This window comes from Misgurnus anguillicaudatus, chromosome 16, assembly GCF_027580225.2.
Source record: "Misgurnus anguillicaudatus chromosome 16, ASM2758022v2, whole genome shotgun sequence".
NCBI lineage: Eukaryota > Metazoa > Chordata > Actinopteri > Cypriniformes > Cobitidae > Misgurnus > Misgurnus anguillicaudatus.
Genome location: NC_073352.2, coordinates 28,367,501 through 28,385,000, shown reverse-complemented (window position 1 = coordinate 28,385,000; position 17,500 = coordinate 28,367,501). Strand labels below are relative to the sequence as shown.

The window sequence follows — 17,500 nt, the reverse complement described above, 5'->3', positions numbered from 1 at the left end:
TGGTGTTTACAAGAGGAAATATTTCATCCTGTGTCACTGCAATCTGAATTATTCATTATGAGTCGAAACAGAGATCTTAAAACTTTTCTGAAATCAGAACATCATCACTGCCGGACAAGTAACACTGTCAGGAAGTGATCAGATCAGATCGATAACAAATACGTTTGTTACATCTAGAGGGGAAGTGGGCGGAGCTTACCAGCAGATTGACAGTGCAGCTCATGCGATTGTTTCGACTGTCATCACTCATCACAGTGCGGTAGTCAAGGAGACGTTCAAGGAGGCCGGTCACCAAGGTAACAAAGTGTTGCACCTCCGTTAACAGTTGAGGGCGTTCCTGAGCACACTCTAAAAGACTACACACACACACACACACACACACACAGATGTATTCGGATGGTCTTGGCTGTAGTTTAATAGAGATTTAAAAAGGATTTGGAGGTTCTTAAGTCAAAATTATCCAAGAGCTGTGTGTGTGTGTGTGCGAGCGTACATGCTCTGTAGCAGCTCCATGTATCTCTCGTCTCCACCGCCCCCCTCCACTTCATGGTCCAACTTCAGAATAATCTCATCCTCAAACTGAGAGCGAGAGAGCGAGAGAAAAAAACACGTTTAAACATACAGTCATTGATAACAATTTGTATCATATAAATAAACATGTTGTGTATGCAGACATCCTCCTTTGGTGGCATCAATAATGTTTGTTTTTAAGTTTTGTAGAGTTAGGGGGCGTGTACACCAAAGCGTTCAATTGCGGCTGAAACGCCAGGTGGATACCGACTGTGGGCACTTGCCAGATTTTTTCAGCTGAGCGCTTTGGTTGCTATGATACTTCTGCTTTGTTTATTAGTCGTTGTACTATGCACCTGTTGGTTGTTGTGATATTTGTCCCACCCCTCCTCCACTGTGATTGGACGACTGAGTGAAAAGTGACATCTGCTCAGCCGGAAAAGTGACGGTGCTCAGCCGGACAAAACCTGCCAGCTGCTGGCGTTTTTGAAAAGTGCGGCGCTTCCATTGTAAACAATTGAAACATATGCCGGCCGCTTGTGTGGTGTGCATGCCGCCCCCCCTTACTGTGGGTTCACACCAGCCGCGTTTGAGGCGTCAAATTCACATCTACCGCGTCTAGTTTGCCGCTTGGACATTTTGGGTTTACCTGCTTCAGTCCCGCGTGAAAACCGCGAGTGAAATTCTAGTCATTGAGACATTCACGCGGAAATTCGCGTCATGAGAGGGGCTATTGCAACTCCGCGGCAACTCTCAATTCGAGTCATTCGCGTCAACGCATCTTCACATTGACTTAACATTGAAATCACTCGTGCTTGACGCCTCTACCGAGGCTGGTGTGAACGCAGCATTAGGCTGTAGTCATTATCAGCATGGTTATCAAGACAAAATTTCTTAAATGCGTACTGTATGTGTGTGTATGTGTGTGTTTTTGTTAGTATGTGTGTGTCAGTGTTTGTGTGTAAACCTTCTTGAAGTGTCCAGAGTGGTTGTATTCACACTGCATCATGTCAAAGAAGATGGGAATGGTGGCTCTACGCAGCTCCTCCTCTGGAATCAAAGTCATCTCTAAAATGGGACCCACCATCCCGGGGATGAAGCAGATCTTGTTCACACCTGCAACACACGTACAACATGTGAAACTAAATGTGCAAACACGCTACACATCAGCATTACTATGCATGAACACACACGGCCTTACCAAGCTTGTACCACATATCTCTGATCGCAAAACCAATCTGCCTTCTCATTTCACCATATCTGAGAAAAAAAAGAGAGAGAAATAAAATGATGTTTATTGTTGTGAAGTCAGACTTGACTTTATGGATAAAGTCCGGTCTACTTTGCAAGTTAAAACTTCCTATTTAGAGACAAAGACTGATGACTGAAAGAGATTGACCAGTGTGTTTGCTTAACAGATGAAGCTGACGATCCTATAATAACACATTTTTTTTATTTTATTTTTATTTTAAAATAAACATATATTTACCTAGATATAGATCGTGACATAGATTGTGCAGACTTTGTGTAGACTTTTTAAATGTTGGTATAAACTAATTATTTTTCCTACATGTTAAAAATTAAACATAAAATAATCTCTGTATATGTCACAAAAAGTCATCAGAGAATTATTATTGTAATAATTAATATCGATATTAATATTAATATAAATGTTAATAATATTATTATTATTACTAATATTATTAATATTAATATTGATATTATTAATGTGATTACATTACTTTTATATGTTGTTGCTTGGATACTGTACTTTTACTATGAAGTAATTTGTAACTGTAACACAATACAATTAAAAGTAACCGTCCCACGTCTGCAGATCAGTCTATCCTAAAGTAACAAATGATCATTTACAGCCATGAATTGGAAAACAAAACAGATTCGTGCTTAGTAAAATTTAAGTCAAGCATCAATATTAACTCTTCCCCCCCAGCTTTTTTAAAAAAGTTGCCAGCCAGCTCCTGCATTTTTTACGATTTTCACAAAATTTAAATGCCTTCCAGAAAATGTTCTTCTTTAAATATATAAACATACAATTTATCGAATAAAAAAACAGTTTCATACTATTTTTATTTGTTTTCTTTTTTATTACTTCTTAAATATGGGTAGGTTTCTTCAAAAATACAAAGTTTTGCATTAGATAATTGCAAAGGACTTTTGTTAGAGATCAGTTTATAGCAATGATAAAAACATACAAGAGTTTTTACTGTTTTTGGATCTTTTGATGCTTCAGTGTTTTATGAGTTGTGTAAGAGTGCCACCTAGTGGATAATAGCGGAAATGTGGATTGTCGTAAAAACTCGTCATTGGCAGGGAAGCGTTTTCTCTTAATTGACGAGATAACTCTTCAATGGCGGGGAAAGAGTAAACAATGCTCAACCTCGGAGTTGATGAAAAGTTTACTTCAAATTGAAAATTCAATGCAAAAATAGTGAGCTTTGCTATCGGGTTGGTGTTTGTAGCAAGCAAAGCTTAGTTTAAACCGCGACTCCCCATGTCTTGTGTTAAGCCGGCCAGTCAAACGTGAACTGAAGATTTTAATCAAAATGAATCAGATGGTCAATAAAGAGACTGTGTGCCATCTGAGACTCGGATCGGGATTATACTACAGGCTCTATGTTTAACTGCTGTGGCTTTAGCTTTAGTCTGTGTGTTTCTTTGCCAAATGTCATAAAATGTCCTCACAACTTTTACAGTGTGTGTACGAGCAGATGCCAGCAGTTTAACTGAGATGTTTTGGTTTGTAGACTCACTTTGCTAGAATTTTGTTTCTTTTGGTGGATGAGAAATGCTGCAACTGCAAAGACTCCTGGGTAATAAAAGCCACGGCCAAGTGAAAGTAATTATTCCATAACTGTAGGAGAGATGATGAGAAAAAGACACCAGGATGAGAGATAACATCAAGGATTTAACACGAATTCAATCGATTATGATAGAGCTTAGTATTACGGGTATTAAATTATACGAAAATAATGCACACCCAAGGTGGTAATGCAGCAAGACGCGAAGTGCATTATTTTCAAATAAGTCAATTACTGCACTTATATCATGGTTACAACAAACATTGCTTTGGTGCCTATTTTTAAGACATTTGACAAGTTAGGTGTCCGGTTTACTGAAAAATAATCAACACCCATGGAACATTTCTCAACCAATCAGAATAAAGCATTCAACAGACCCGTGGTATAATAATATTTAATCAACTGGTACAAAAGTCGATTCATAACTGAACTTCAAAGTTGTTGTTGTCTAGGAACTTTTGCTTCATAGTGTCTGCATACGTGTTGATCGCTTGGAGAAACACTCTGATTGGATGAACATACAAGTGCATAAATACTTCAAACACTCAAAGAAACACAAAGACAAACATGACATGACAATCATTGGTATAACTTTTTTTGTTTTGCATTCTCTCAGATTTGGATTTACCGTATTCGGCAATTACCGTATATTTTCCGGACTATAAGTCGCTCCAGAGTATAAGTCGCATCAGTCAAAAAATGCATCATGAAGAGGAAAAAACATATATAAGTCGCACTGGACTATAAGTCGCAGTTATTTAGAAAATTATTATTCTTTTGGGGGACATTTTCTTTGTTTAGTCTTTCTCCGTTGTCTTTAAGTTAATGTTTCAGTTAACGTTTAGTTTTTTTCAGGGGTAGACTACAACAGCAACATGTAGTGCCCTCTCATGGCTGTAGACAGTAATGTTTTCTTTTGGTTCATGTTAGTCAGTATGAATTAATTTTGACATATAAGTCGCACCTGACTATAAGTCGCAGGACCAACCAAACTATGAAAAAAAGTGTGACTTATAGTCCAGAAAATACGGTATATTGTATGCAATTCGGGCATCGGTTATTAAAATCGCGTTTAAAATAATGTATTTCTTTATTCAGGCTACTTATATTTACTTCAGGCTACCAAAAATAGAAGAGTACCTGAGATTTTGGAAATTTGCAAGCCCTGCTATGTCAACATTTTACAAGCCAAAACTTAAAATAGGTTGAATAGAATTGACTTGCAAAACGGAAATTATTTTTTTACAGTGTGCGATACTTCAAAATGCATATAAAATCAGTGTGATGGAAACCCAGCTATTGATAAAACTGAAGCAGCTCCGCCTCTTTTATTTTTGTTTTATTTTGCGAGCGTGTGAAAATTGTGCGAGATTATTTCCTCAATTTCTCTGAAATATCAGATAAAGTTCTTACATATACACGGACAAAACATTGCGCAGCATGTTTACTAACAACACAAGCAGCGGATCTGACCTAATATTAGTTTGTGTCAATTTTAACCCGCCATTTCACAGACCATCCCCTTAGTAATCAGAACAGAAGTGGTTGAAAGTGGACAAAAAAGATAGATTAAAATACCAGGTGTAAACGTGAATGTGTCTTTCTCATCTACTTGTGATCTGATCAAACAAAACGCATCTTAATACCAGGTATAAACTCTAAAAGTTTAACTTGATCAACTCTGTATCTTTGTAAGCTGCATGTAAACATGATGTCATATGATTTCTCTCTCTCTGCAGGTTTATTCCTCTATAAATTGCTCTATCTTTTTTCTCAGTGGCATCTTGTATAATGTTGAATCAATGTTACCATAAAGCAAAATTCTTGACTTTATGATTGTCGATGAATGTTACAGTACAGTAGATCTCTTGTGTGTCGGTCTGTATAAGTTTGCTCACCGATTTTGCACCATGATCATTGTTACCCAGTCTGAAGGATAGACGTGTTTACCAATCAGATCCTTAAACAACAAAAATGTCTCCATCAGGAAGTCCTGCAGGAACACACACAAGAGTTAGCGCATGAATCTTACAGACACAGAAGTTTCAGTCATGGTCAGAATTATTGGTTCCCTTGGTAAATATAGACATTGTTTTTAGCAAAGTATATTCTCATTCATATTTGCATTTTATTTTAATGCCCCAGGGTGACTAGAAACACAAAACTGCCCGCCATGACTACATATTTCACAGGAGTATAAATATGAAGTAACACAAAGATTAAATTACTTAGTGATTTAAATAAAACAAAAAAGTGGCTGTAAGAAAATATTGCACTGAAAGCATTGAAAATTCACAAATCAGGGAAATAATTAACAAGTTCAAACAACAAAGAGGTGCAAACAAGGATTAAAAATGTACACCGTGTCCACAGTTAAACATATTGATGGATCTTTAAAGGAAAACACCACCGTTTTTAAATATTTTACTATGCTCTTACATCAACTTAATTAATTAATACATATCTATCTTTTTCAAAACATGCACTTTTAATCTTTGTACAGCGTCTCGTGAATGTGTTAGCATTAGCCCCATTCATTCCTATGGCTCCAAACAGGAATGAATTTAGAAGCCACCAAACACTTCCATGTTTTCCCTATTTAACAACATGAGTAGGTACATGAGTAAGTATGGTGGCAAAAAATAAAACTTTTGTTTGGAGCCATAGGAATGAATGGGGCTAGGCTAAATGACAACACATTCAACAAGCGCTTTACAAAGATTAAGTGCACGCATTGAAAAAAGATAGGTATGCATTAATTCATCTAAGTTTAGGTAAAACATAGTAAAATATCTTAAAAAGGTGGTGTTTTCCTTTAATATTGTGGGCTTATTTTTACTGGAGATCCCAGACATCTTGTTCAGATACATGGGTGATTCTCACAAAACCATTGAAACACCACGGCACTAATGATTTTAGCTTTAAAATGTGTAATATAGTAACATTAAAAAGCATCAGAATTAACACAATACTGTGTTCTACCTTGCACAATGTGTGATTTCAACATAAGAATTTATAATTGTAAATTTTATCTCATTTTCTGCTGAAATTCTCATTACCGCAATGTGTCCGGCTGTGTTTGAACATGGTAATTTAGTCAAATGAACACAAAAATATTAAGAAAAAAAATAAATGGATGTTTTACTAGACTACTTTAGATGACAGAAAAAATATTTACTGAACATTCATGTATAATAATAATGAAGAAAAATTAGGAAAATGATGTGTCCATGCCTGATGTTCTCATCCTCCGCAACACTTTTTGAGAAGAGTTTAAGCACACATACAGAATTTTAATAAAGTTTGATTTTGAGTGATCAAGCACATGGACCAGTTACTTCAAGATGGCTACCAGGTAAGATCATTTTTTTTACAGTTAATTTGAAATATTGTCTTGTCAGAATGCTTACACGACATTTTGATTATCATTACCGCAACAGATGCTTATTACATGTTAATTTAATTAATAGAAGCATAATACTTTGATTTTAAATGCATGTGCAGAATCTCCAAAATATGTTCTTTCAGGTTTGTCATGTCATTTTGAAAATATGTCAGTGTTGATGTTTTCTGACTGTTGCGGTAATGAGATTTTTTAGGACTCATTTTTTAAATTATGTTACAAAAAGTGTTAAATGATAAGTAAAAGTTTTTAAATTAATGCTCCCATTCTCTCCAGACTTTGTTTTTCAATGTCTGGTGGGAAAAAAAGTAAATTTAAGCAATTTTTACATTTTCATGCTTGACATTTTTAAAACCAAGTTTTTGTGAAAATCACCCACATAGCATCATGGATTCTATCAAATATCAACAAATAAAAACCTGACTGCCCCTGCTAAAAATCTTATTATGGGCATTGTCTGGATAAAAAAAAAAAACTAAATTCGACATAAAATGGGTCACTAAGAATAAAATGAAGAATCTGCCATGTTATCTCAGTCACCCTGACCTGAACCCTATAGAAGATTAGTGGGGTGAACTGAAGAAGAGAAGGATCTGATGAGATTTGCTATGGATGAATCACAACAGGGTGCCATTCATTTATATCCAACCCATTTTTAATTAAATTCCTTCAATGAAAGGTTATTTTTTGTGAATTTTTTTGAAGAAACGATCCAAAACAATGCATAGTATTTTACAGGTTCTTTGTACATATAGGGTGGCAATAATACTGACCATGAATGTAGCTGATAAATACAGACAACAGACAATATTTGGTGAGTGACTGGTGACAACATTTAAAGGGTAACATATACATTGTGAGTGCGTCTGTGTGTGTTACCACTAATTCAGATGTCCCACTGAAGGTCTCGATGTACAGCGAGTAATGTTTGTCACTCATCTGACTCAGAATAGCCGTCATACACGCCACCACACGAGACTAGAGAGAGAGAGAGAGAGAGAGAGAAAGAGAGAGAGAAATAATATATTTATTATTCATTACTTTGACTATATAACAGTTATGACCAGGGTTTAGCTGGGGGTGGAGGGGATTACCCCTCTCTGGTCTTTATATCCCTGCCTTTGATAAATTATTTTTTATCCCCAGTGATAAATGTATCCCCCCATAATTAATGGTCATCAAATGGCCATATAAACGGCCTAAAATAAAAGCGTTGCCATGCAATAGTGCAAACAACAGTAAAATCAATGGAGTATAACTTGTCAGCGCTTCGCTCCTGTGACAATAACCTTAGGTGACAGCGCATCTAAGTTGTGTCGTGATCCTTTTTAAATCCATGCACAGATTTTCCAAATGTTGCCAAGCATCAATAGTTTATTTCAGCGCAAGTAATAAACATATCATCATATTTTACAGGACCGTCAGAAAACAAATCCAAGAAATATTCCCACTGAGAATGAGACAGCAGAAACTACCATCAGTAAGATTGAGGGAAACTTACAGGATGACACAGGAAAAGCAAAAAATAGGTCAAAAGTTTTCATCAAACAGACTATTTTCTTATTCTGACATCTTGTCTACAGGGTTCCCACACTTTAGTTAACTTCAAATTCAAGGACCTTTCAAGGACTTTCCAGGTCCAATACCCTCAAATTCAAGGACTAAATGTGGGGACACATTTCAAGTGAGAGCAAGGTTACATCGTGTTACCTTTTAAGATACATTGTTACAGTTCCCTTTCGAGGGAACTCACGTTGCATCACTGCAATAAGTGTGTCTGAATGTGTATATCAAATTCAACCAATGGTGAGGCTTAAAGACAAAGACAGGGTGACGCGGGAGCCAGGAAGTATTTCGCTATCTGAAATATTGCTAAAGATGGTGTTACAGGGACGCAGGAAGTATGGCAAGGGAGACGCAGCGTCTCGTTCCCTTCTCAGGGAACAACAGTTACATACGTAACCCGAGACGTGTTCATGTGTCAAACACAACGATGCAAAAAAACATTTTGGTATGAATCAACATTCACATATGGAAGATATAAGCATTTAAAGCGCACAGTTTAGCAAAAAGTCTAGAATTTTTATGATATTATCCTACAGGGAATATGTATGAATTTTTATTTCAGAAAACTTCTTCCATAAAATAGATTCAAGCACTTTCAATGACCTGTATCTATGTATGTATATTTTCAAAAACTTCCCAGGGCCTTGAATTTTCCCCCCAGATTCACAAACTTTCAAGGATTTCAAGGACCCGTGGGAACCCTCTGTTTAAGTATGCATATATAGCCTATTTATATTGAGAGTATGCATTGCATCTTTTTCTATAAAATATTATTATTATAAACAAGTGTTTTGCATGTTTGGCCCAAAACAAAGAATGAATGCATTCTGCATGTAAAGTTCAGGTTCTGTAATTGTTTTATTAACTCTTTCGCCGCCATTGACGAGATATCTTGCCAAAAAAGAAAATACGGTTCCGCAATACCGCTATTATTCACCATTTTTAAACCCGGAAGTATTGCCCTTATTGCAAGCGGCTACATATCCGTGTCTGTTTTAAAGATCGCTCTGAATGGGATCTCTATGAAAAGCCCGTCACAAAAATGGAATTATCTCTGCTTTTTGCTCAAAATGTGGTGTTTTTGCAGAAACCTACTCATATTCAAAAGCTGATTACAAAAGAAGTACTGAAGGTAGGATGAAACCTTTTTTTTGTTGGAAAGCAGAGGGTCTGTTCTTTCATTTGATATATTGCATGTTTATATATATTTAAAGAAGATCATTTTCTGGAAGGCATTCAACTTTTGTGAAAATCATGAAAACGCTGGCGCTGGCTGGTAACTTTTTTTTAAAATGCTGGCGGTGAAAGAGTTAAGTTTCTGTAACAGAGGCCAGCTAGTCAGTAATAAAAGTAAACCTCACTCCCCAACCTCAAGAAGTGCTCTAGCGACAGACGTTAGACCTCATGGCCTTTAGCCTCCTTCTTAGAGCGGTTTGAATCTAGTGTGGGTGCGAGTAGGACTGGTAACATTTCTATACAGATTTTATTTCAACAGCAAAAAGAAATAGCTTAACTGTTTCCCTGCCATTAACGAGTTAACTCGTCAATTAAGAGAAAATGCTTCCCTGCCAATAATAAGTTTTACTGGCAATCTGTATTTCCGCTATTATCCACCAGGTGGCACTCTTACCTAACTTATAAAACTCTGAAGTATTCCCTTAGGGCAAGCAGTTCAAAGTCTGTGTATGTTTTGAGGATCGCTCTAAATCTGATCTCTATCAAAAGTTATTCGCTATTATTTTTGAAGAAACCTACCCATATTTGAGATGTGATGAAAAGAGAACAAATAAAGGTAGGATGAAACATTTTTTATATATATATTTTTTTAGCAGAGAGTCTGTTCTTTCATTTGATATTCTATATTTATATATTTAAAGAAGAACATTTTCTGGAAGGCATTCAACTTTTGTGAAAATCATAAAAAATGCCGGCGCTGGCTGGCAGTTTTTTTTTTTTTTTTTTAGAAACGCTGGCGGGAAAAGAGCCCTGAATAATCAATATAAGCTTGTAGTTCGTAATTTATATTCATGAATAAAATAATTTGAAAAACAGTTTTTCGCAAATCACACCCTGGTCATGACAATAAAGCTCATTTGAGGCAAAGAAATAGAGACGAAATCAGATCTTCAACAGAACAAATGTAAAAGTTCTGAAAGTACTCTTGTTCTTCAGATGACGAAGGGAACAAGATGATGAACGACATTTCAGATTGTTTCCAGAATCTTTCAATCATTCACAATCGACATCTAGTTCCCCTTCAGCAGAACTCTACCTGCTCCACATCTCTCTTTCTCTCTCTCTCTCTCTCTCTCTCTCTCTCTCTCTCTCTTCGGTGAGAGGATATAAAGATCAACGAGTGATAAATGATACAGGTGACAGATGACAGATGGATGTTTGTAGACAGAGAGGTGAGACCCATCACTCATAATGACATAACAACCCTCACTGTACTATGCTGATAACAAATGTGTGTGCATGAATTTGAATTAAACAGAGTTTGGGCTTTGCTGTTTTAAAGCGGCCGTTTTTCGTGATCCATTTTTCAAACATTAGTTGGTGTGTAAGTTGCTGTTAGAGCATAAACAATGCCTGCAAAATGATAAAGCTCAAAGTTCATTGCCAAGCCATATATTTTCTTTAACAGAATTCGCTTTTCAAGAACTACAGAGAACGGATGGTTTGGACTAGAGCCCTCTACTTCCCGATATATGTCGTCATTATAAGAGTGCTGACAAATCACAACACACTAAACCAAGTACACAATCAGAACTCGTTACGTATTTCTGAAGAAGGGACTTACATTTACATTTAGTCATTTAGCAGACGCTTTTGTCCAAAGCGACTTACAAATGAGGTACACAATAGAAGCAATTATAGCAAAACAAGAACAGCAATACATAAGTGCACTGGAAATAGTTATATCAAGTCCAACACAGTATACATAGCCATGGGTTAGTGTTTTGTAAGAATGTATAGATAGAGATCAAGAATAAAAGGAAAAGAAAAGATAGTAAGTCTTATATTAGGAGGTGAGCTAATGGCGGAAGAGATGGGTTTTTAGCTGATTCTTAAAGACAGCTACAGAGTCAGCAGGTCGTGTCGCAACCGGCACATCATTCCACAGTTGTGGAACAGCTCCAGAGAAGGTATGCGATAATGTTTTTTTTCCCTTTTTGAGATAGCACCACAGACAGAGCGCAGGGATCGAGGAGGTACGTAAGGCTGTACAAGCACGTGAAGGTAAGGGGGTGCTGACCCAGTGATGGTTTTAAAGGCCAGGAGCAGAGCTTTAAATTTGATCATCAATGACCACTCCCAGGTTTCTGGCTGTCCTGAATGGCGTGATGGTCGAGGAACCTAGCTGAATGATAAGGTTGTGATGAATCTTTGGTTCAGATGATATGACAAGCAGTGTTGTCTTTGCAAGGTTAAGCTGGAGATGGTGATCCTTCATCCAGAGTAAGATGTCCCTAAAGCATGCTGAGATGCGGGCAGAAACCGTGGGGTCATCAGGGTGGAACGACAAATGAAGTTGAGAGTCATCCGCATAGCAGTGGTAGGAAAAGACATGTTTTCAAATGACAGAGCCCAGGGGTGTCATGTATATCGAAAAGAGCAGTGGTCCAAGCACGGAGCCTTGAGGCACCCCGTTATCGAGGCGTTGGGGTTCGGAGACGTCACCTCTCCAGGATACCCTGAATGACCTACCTGAGAGGTATGACTTGAACCATAGAAGCCCTGTGTCAGAGACACCCATCGACAGACGAATGTGGTGATAGACCGTGTCAAAAGCGGTGGATAGATCCAGTAAGATAAGTACAGATGATTTGGAGGCTGCCCTTTCCTGCCTTAGGGCTTCAAAAACTGAGAACAGCGCAGTCTCAGTGGAGTGACCGCTTTTGAAACCAGACTGATTGCTATCCAGGAGGTTATTTTGTGTGAAGAAAGAGGAGAGCTGGTTGAACACCACGCGTTCAAGTGTTTTGGCAATTAACGGAAGAAGAGAAACGGGTCTGTAGTTCTCTAGCATAGCAGGATTGAGTGTGGATTTCTTCCGCAGCTGGGTTATCCGAGCCTCTTTAAATGCTGCGTGGAAGGTACCAGTGGAAAGAGATGAATTGATAATGTGGGTGAGAGCAGGGATAACCGACGGAGAGATGGCCTGAAGGAGATAGGTGGGTATGGGATCTAGCGGGCAGGTAGTCAGATGGTTAGAAGCATAGAAAAAGGAAGACATCAGCCTGTTATTAGGACAGTAAAAAACAGCACTATAGAGATAAGTAAATTGTGTGAAAAAATCTGTGTTTTTTAACACACGAAACATGAACACATAACAAATGGGACCTTTAAAGCATCACAATGTTAAAAAAATTATGTTTGGTTTTGTAACCCTCACCCCATCTCAAGTGTTTGGATGGTGGAGACGTCACAGTCTGTAACTCTTTACTTTAGTGTTGTCTCTGAAAATTAGGGTGAAATATGAAATCAAAATAAACATGATATACTTTCTTATTAAACGCTCCTGCTGTCACTGTATGTGATCCATTCATCATTTTAAAGCAAATTTCATGTGGTTTCTTTGTAATTTACCATCAAAATGTAATAACCTTAGAAACAACTTTGTTTTACATGATATTAAAAAGTCCTCTTCCATTCATTGTTCATAATAAAAAGTTTTTACCTACATTTTTTCAAATTAAATATCAAAAAACCACAGGTGTACAATGGGTTGTGGGGTTTCATGACAAACAGGGAAGTAAAAGCAAACGAACATTTAAATAATGACATTCTCCCTTTAAAAAAAGACAAATTCATGAAAAGTTATGTGATAAATGTAGCAGGCAGATGAACAGATCAGAAAAACCTGAGTGTGTCGTGTTCATATAAAAAGTGCTGAAGTCTTAAACAAATGTGCTGAGAGAGACACGACCCACAATCCCATCGGCTGTTTAAAGAACTCAGAGATCAGTTGTGCGGGCTGGAAATATGCTGATCACAACATAACACTTCACTTTCTAATAAGCCCGGTGTATGAGAGAGATTTCTCTCTTCTGTTTATCTCACTGCTCCTTGTCTGCAGAGTCTTAGACAAAGAATGAAGGATAATAAAAGACATCTCTGTCTCACACACAAACACATCTACTGCAGACAGCACATTTATGATGGCCCAAGATGCTGTCTGCCTTCCTGGACGATTTAATCTGTGGCATCTGAAAATAATCTCTCACACATACTTAAACATGTCGATTGTTTTATATAACTATTTTAAGCGCTTAAACCATAGACTGTAAAAAAAGATTGATGACGCGGCGTCGCCTGCTGAATAGCCAAAAATGTCCCATGGTTGCCGCCATGTTATGTAAAAATGTCAGTTTGGAGCCAAGGCTTGCGCAGAAGGAATCATCCATGGAGCAAGAGGTATCAAAGTCCTTTGCGGTATAAAACTTCTGCCCAAATTCTCAACCACATCCAACCACACCAATCATAACGACACGCCCTGTTTCTACAGCATCGAATTACTAGCTAAAATAAAACTTATCACAAAAATGAACAATTGAACATTTATCAGCGTGATAACAACTGCCTTAAAGGACCAAAACCATCTTTTATTGGAAGTATAAATTCGTTTGCATGAAGAGGGCGGGGTTTATGACTTGTACTGCAGCCAGCCACCAGGGGGCGATCAAAGAGCCATAGGCCTCACTTTTCAAGATGTATAATGCACACCCAGTTTAAACTGTGATCTCATTTATTTGATTCATTGGTGACACTAGTGACTGTTGGCGACATGAAGTGGGAGTGTCCAGCGGCGTAACAAAGTTGAGAAAAGTTTAACTTTATGCAAATGTTAAGCGACTATCCGGAGCGACTACCAATGAGAGCGAAGCAGTGGAGTTTACGTCATCCGTCTTTCAGAAGTTACTGGAGTAGACGGTACTCATTTATTTAGGACAACCAAAAATGTAGAAAAAATCGTAATGACCTCATTGAAAGTGACGGGTGTGAATTTCATCGTTGTGTGTCGCTAGTCTCTATTAATGAGGTCGTTAGGAGGCATTCCTATCACTAGTAATAACTATAAAAAATAAGTAACTGTCCTCTCAGTAAATGAAGAAAGACAAATGACGTAAACTCCATTGCTTGACTCAGATTGGTTGTCGTTCCCAAAAGTCGTTGTCATTTGCATAAGTAGAACTGTTCTTAACTTTGTCTCATAGCTGGAGACGCCCGCTTGCTGTCGCCAATGGTCGCTGTCACTCGTGTCTAGGGATGCACCAAAATTATTCGGCCGAAAATAGCAAAAAACTCAGTGAAAAGGTGCTTTTTACTCTGTCATCTCCTGTCAATCTTGTCTCTCTCTCTCTCTCCCTTTGATCGCCCTTGACCATGCACACAGGCAGGCGCCACTGCTCAAAATACAGTGCTGCATAAGCGTCGTTGTAAGTTTCTTAAGGCAGAGTAATGAATAGATTATTTGCATTTTGTGTGGGAATAGAAGATCGGATTACTATTCGTTTAGCAAAGACTCACATATGTGGAACAGTTTAAACAAGTCTATCTATAGCTATCTGATCAGAGAAGTGACCAGGTGTATAAAGCAGTGGTTCTCAAACTGGGGTCCGGGGCCCCCAGGGGGGCCGCGAGATGGTGCCAGGGGGGCCCCAGTTTTATGACAATTTTATAAAATACATTAATTTATCATGAATTCTGTGAAATTAAACCTAAAAAATAAATAAGGCAGCACTACTTTGTATAATTTAATGTTTTGTTTAATTAGAACTGTTTTTTGTCATAAATTTTCTTTGGGGGGGCCGCGAAGGAATGCACCATTTACAAAGGGAACGCACGCTGAAAAAGTTTGAGAACCACTGGTATAAAGGACCTATTATGTGTGCTGGAAAGTAAAAAATATTGTTAAATAATATAAAATAAATATAGTAAAAAAACATTCTGAATGTAACTTGTGCAATGGTTAGATAATTGGGAAAATAATTAGGAAAATTTAAATAAAAATTATTCGGTTATTCTGTATTCATCCTTCGGCTGAGATTTAAATTTTATTCGGCTTCGGCCAAAGAATTTTCCTTTCGGTGCATCCGTACTCGTGTTTCATCGGAAATTTCCAAGCTTTCATTGAAATGAATGAGATTGCGTTGCTCCGCCATTGCTAGTCACTGGCTGCAGTGACAGATGTGTCACCCCAAATTTAATGCGCTAGTTTCTCTCCCTCCAATAATTTACTTTTCATTAATCGCCGTGTTAATTTCTACATGTGGCAGAGCAGCACATTTTTAAAAAATATATTAAGAGAATATTAACATTGCAAATACTACATGATTTGATCGTAAGCTGGAAGAGTATATTTGTCTTTCTGTGCACTGAAAAAGTCTATGCTTATATAATAAAGACGGGCCTTTCTTTAAAAGTGTATATTTGTTATTTTTCTTGTCAAAAATGACAATCGTTTTGCTAGATAAGACACTTATGCCTCGTTTGGGATTATTTATAGTCCTTTGAAACTTAAGTGTTAATTGTTGGTGTCTATTAAAGTCCATTAAATTGAGAAAAATCCTGCCATGTTTTCCTCAAAAAACATAATTTCTTCTCGACTGAACAAAGAAAGACATCAACATTTTGGATGACATGGTGGTGAGTAAATTATCTGGATTTGTCTTTTAAGAAAATGGAATATTCCTTTAAGTGCTATATCTTTTTTTAAATTGCCTTTTGTTACAGTATGTAATGCAAACATATGCCCATTTTTTACGTTTAATTTAATGTTTACCTACTGTTTTCAGACACTGTCCATATTGTCAATAACATATACTCCTTTTGTTTACAGTAGGGCAGTAAAAAGTGTAGGATAATTTAAATTTCATAAGCATTTACAGTCAGACACACACAAGCACACACATACAGTACATCAGGGCAGCAGCAGAAGTGTAATCTGTGTTATATAATAAATCTAATTAAATAGAGCAGTGTCATTTATGAGGACAGATGAGTCACTCTGCCAAATGAAAATAACCCCCATCCCAAACACACACATACACCCATTCATGATCCATCACTTCACCTGTCCAAATGTGTTGTATCTCTCTGTATCACTTTCTTTATTCATAGATAATAACAAAAGTGAAGTGAAGTGAAAGTGACATGCTTGTCAATTATGCAACGCATACTCGAAAAGTGACCTCTGTATTTAACCCATCCCAGTAAGTAATGAACACACACACACACCCGGAGCAGTGGGCAGCTATCCCCGAGGAGCAATTAGGGTAAGGTGCCTTGCTCAAGGGCACCACAGTCACAACCCGGCAGCCGTGAGACTCGAACCGGGTCACAAGCCTGACTCTCTAACCACTAGGCTACAACTGCACCCCATTGAGGAGTGAGAGATGTGTGTTGATGATGTTAAGGTATAAGGTGTCATCAAAAAATGAGGCAGTCACAATCAAGACTAGTAAGAAGTCATGTAGAAACACATGCCATGAGGAGGAAGAATGAAAAAGTACAACTAAACATATTAAATCACCCTCACATTAGCATTCAAACATGCCATTTATTGCAGGTGAAAACTTCCAAAGAAAGCGAGACCAACTTCATTAAGAACAAACTTCCAAATCTGGTAATATAATTATGTATGTGACCAGACAAAAAATCGTGGCAAACTAACACATTTATGAGCCATGAAAATTAATTTACTTCAATATCATTTCTCTCTGCCTTCTAAAACAATTATTGTTTTTAGGGATAAATGGTAACTAAACATAAAACTAACTGAACATCTTTGATCATGTATAGGAATAGGTATATTTACAGTTTGAAAACTCCTACAGCAGTGTTTCCCACAGACTTACAGTTTATCTATAGTACATCGGCCACACGGCATGGGTGAATAATGGGTAACTAATATGCGATCAAGATAGTCATTTTTGGATACGGGGCCACACGCAAATTTACAAAAACGCCGTACACACCGCCATGGGTGTGTGTACTGAACCTGTCATGTGAGAGAGAGAGAGCGGTAGAAAAAAATGTATTTGTGGTGGTCAAAAATAAATGAATGTATGGGAAACACTGTACAGTATGACTAAACTACAGCATGGTGCTAGCAAGATCTTTTTTTTAATTTTCAGAAAACAAACAAACTAAATCTCTCTTAAATGTGTTTCTTGGATAAGAGAAATGTCATTCAAAG

The 17,500-nt window shown here is 37.4% G+C and overlaps 1 protein-coding gene across 2 annotated transcripts in view; it reads right to left on the bottom strand.

Annotated features, from left to right (window-relative positions):
- dock2-like (dedicator of cytokinesis protein 2) overlaps nucleotides 1–17,500 on the bottom strand; it is a 126,097-nt gene that overhangs the window by 14,853 nt on the left and 93,744 nt on the right. For both annotated transcript variants that reach the window (XM_073854439.1, XM_073854440.1), the window contains exons 27-34: nucleotides 7,612–7,710; nucleotides 5,228–5,322; nucleotides 3,758–3,833; nucleotides 3,282–3,385; nucleotides 1,712–1,770; nucleotides 1,478–1,626; nucleotides 494–579; nucleotides 200–356 (exon numbers count right to left, since the gene is read on the bottom strand). In XM_073854439.1, coding sequence (XP_073710540.1) covers nucleotides 200–356; nucleotides 494–579; nucleotides 1,478–1,626; nucleotides 1,712–1,770; nucleotides 3,282–3,385; nucleotides 3,758–3,833; nucleotides 5,228–5,322; nucleotides 7,612–7,710 — 825 coding nt within the window. The remainder of the gene's footprint in view (nucleotides 1–199; nucleotides 357–493; nucleotides 580–1,477; nucleotides 1,627–1,711; nucleotides 1,771–3,281; nucleotides 3,386–3,757; nucleotides 3,834–5,227; nucleotides 5,323–7,611; nucleotides 7,711–17,500) is intronic.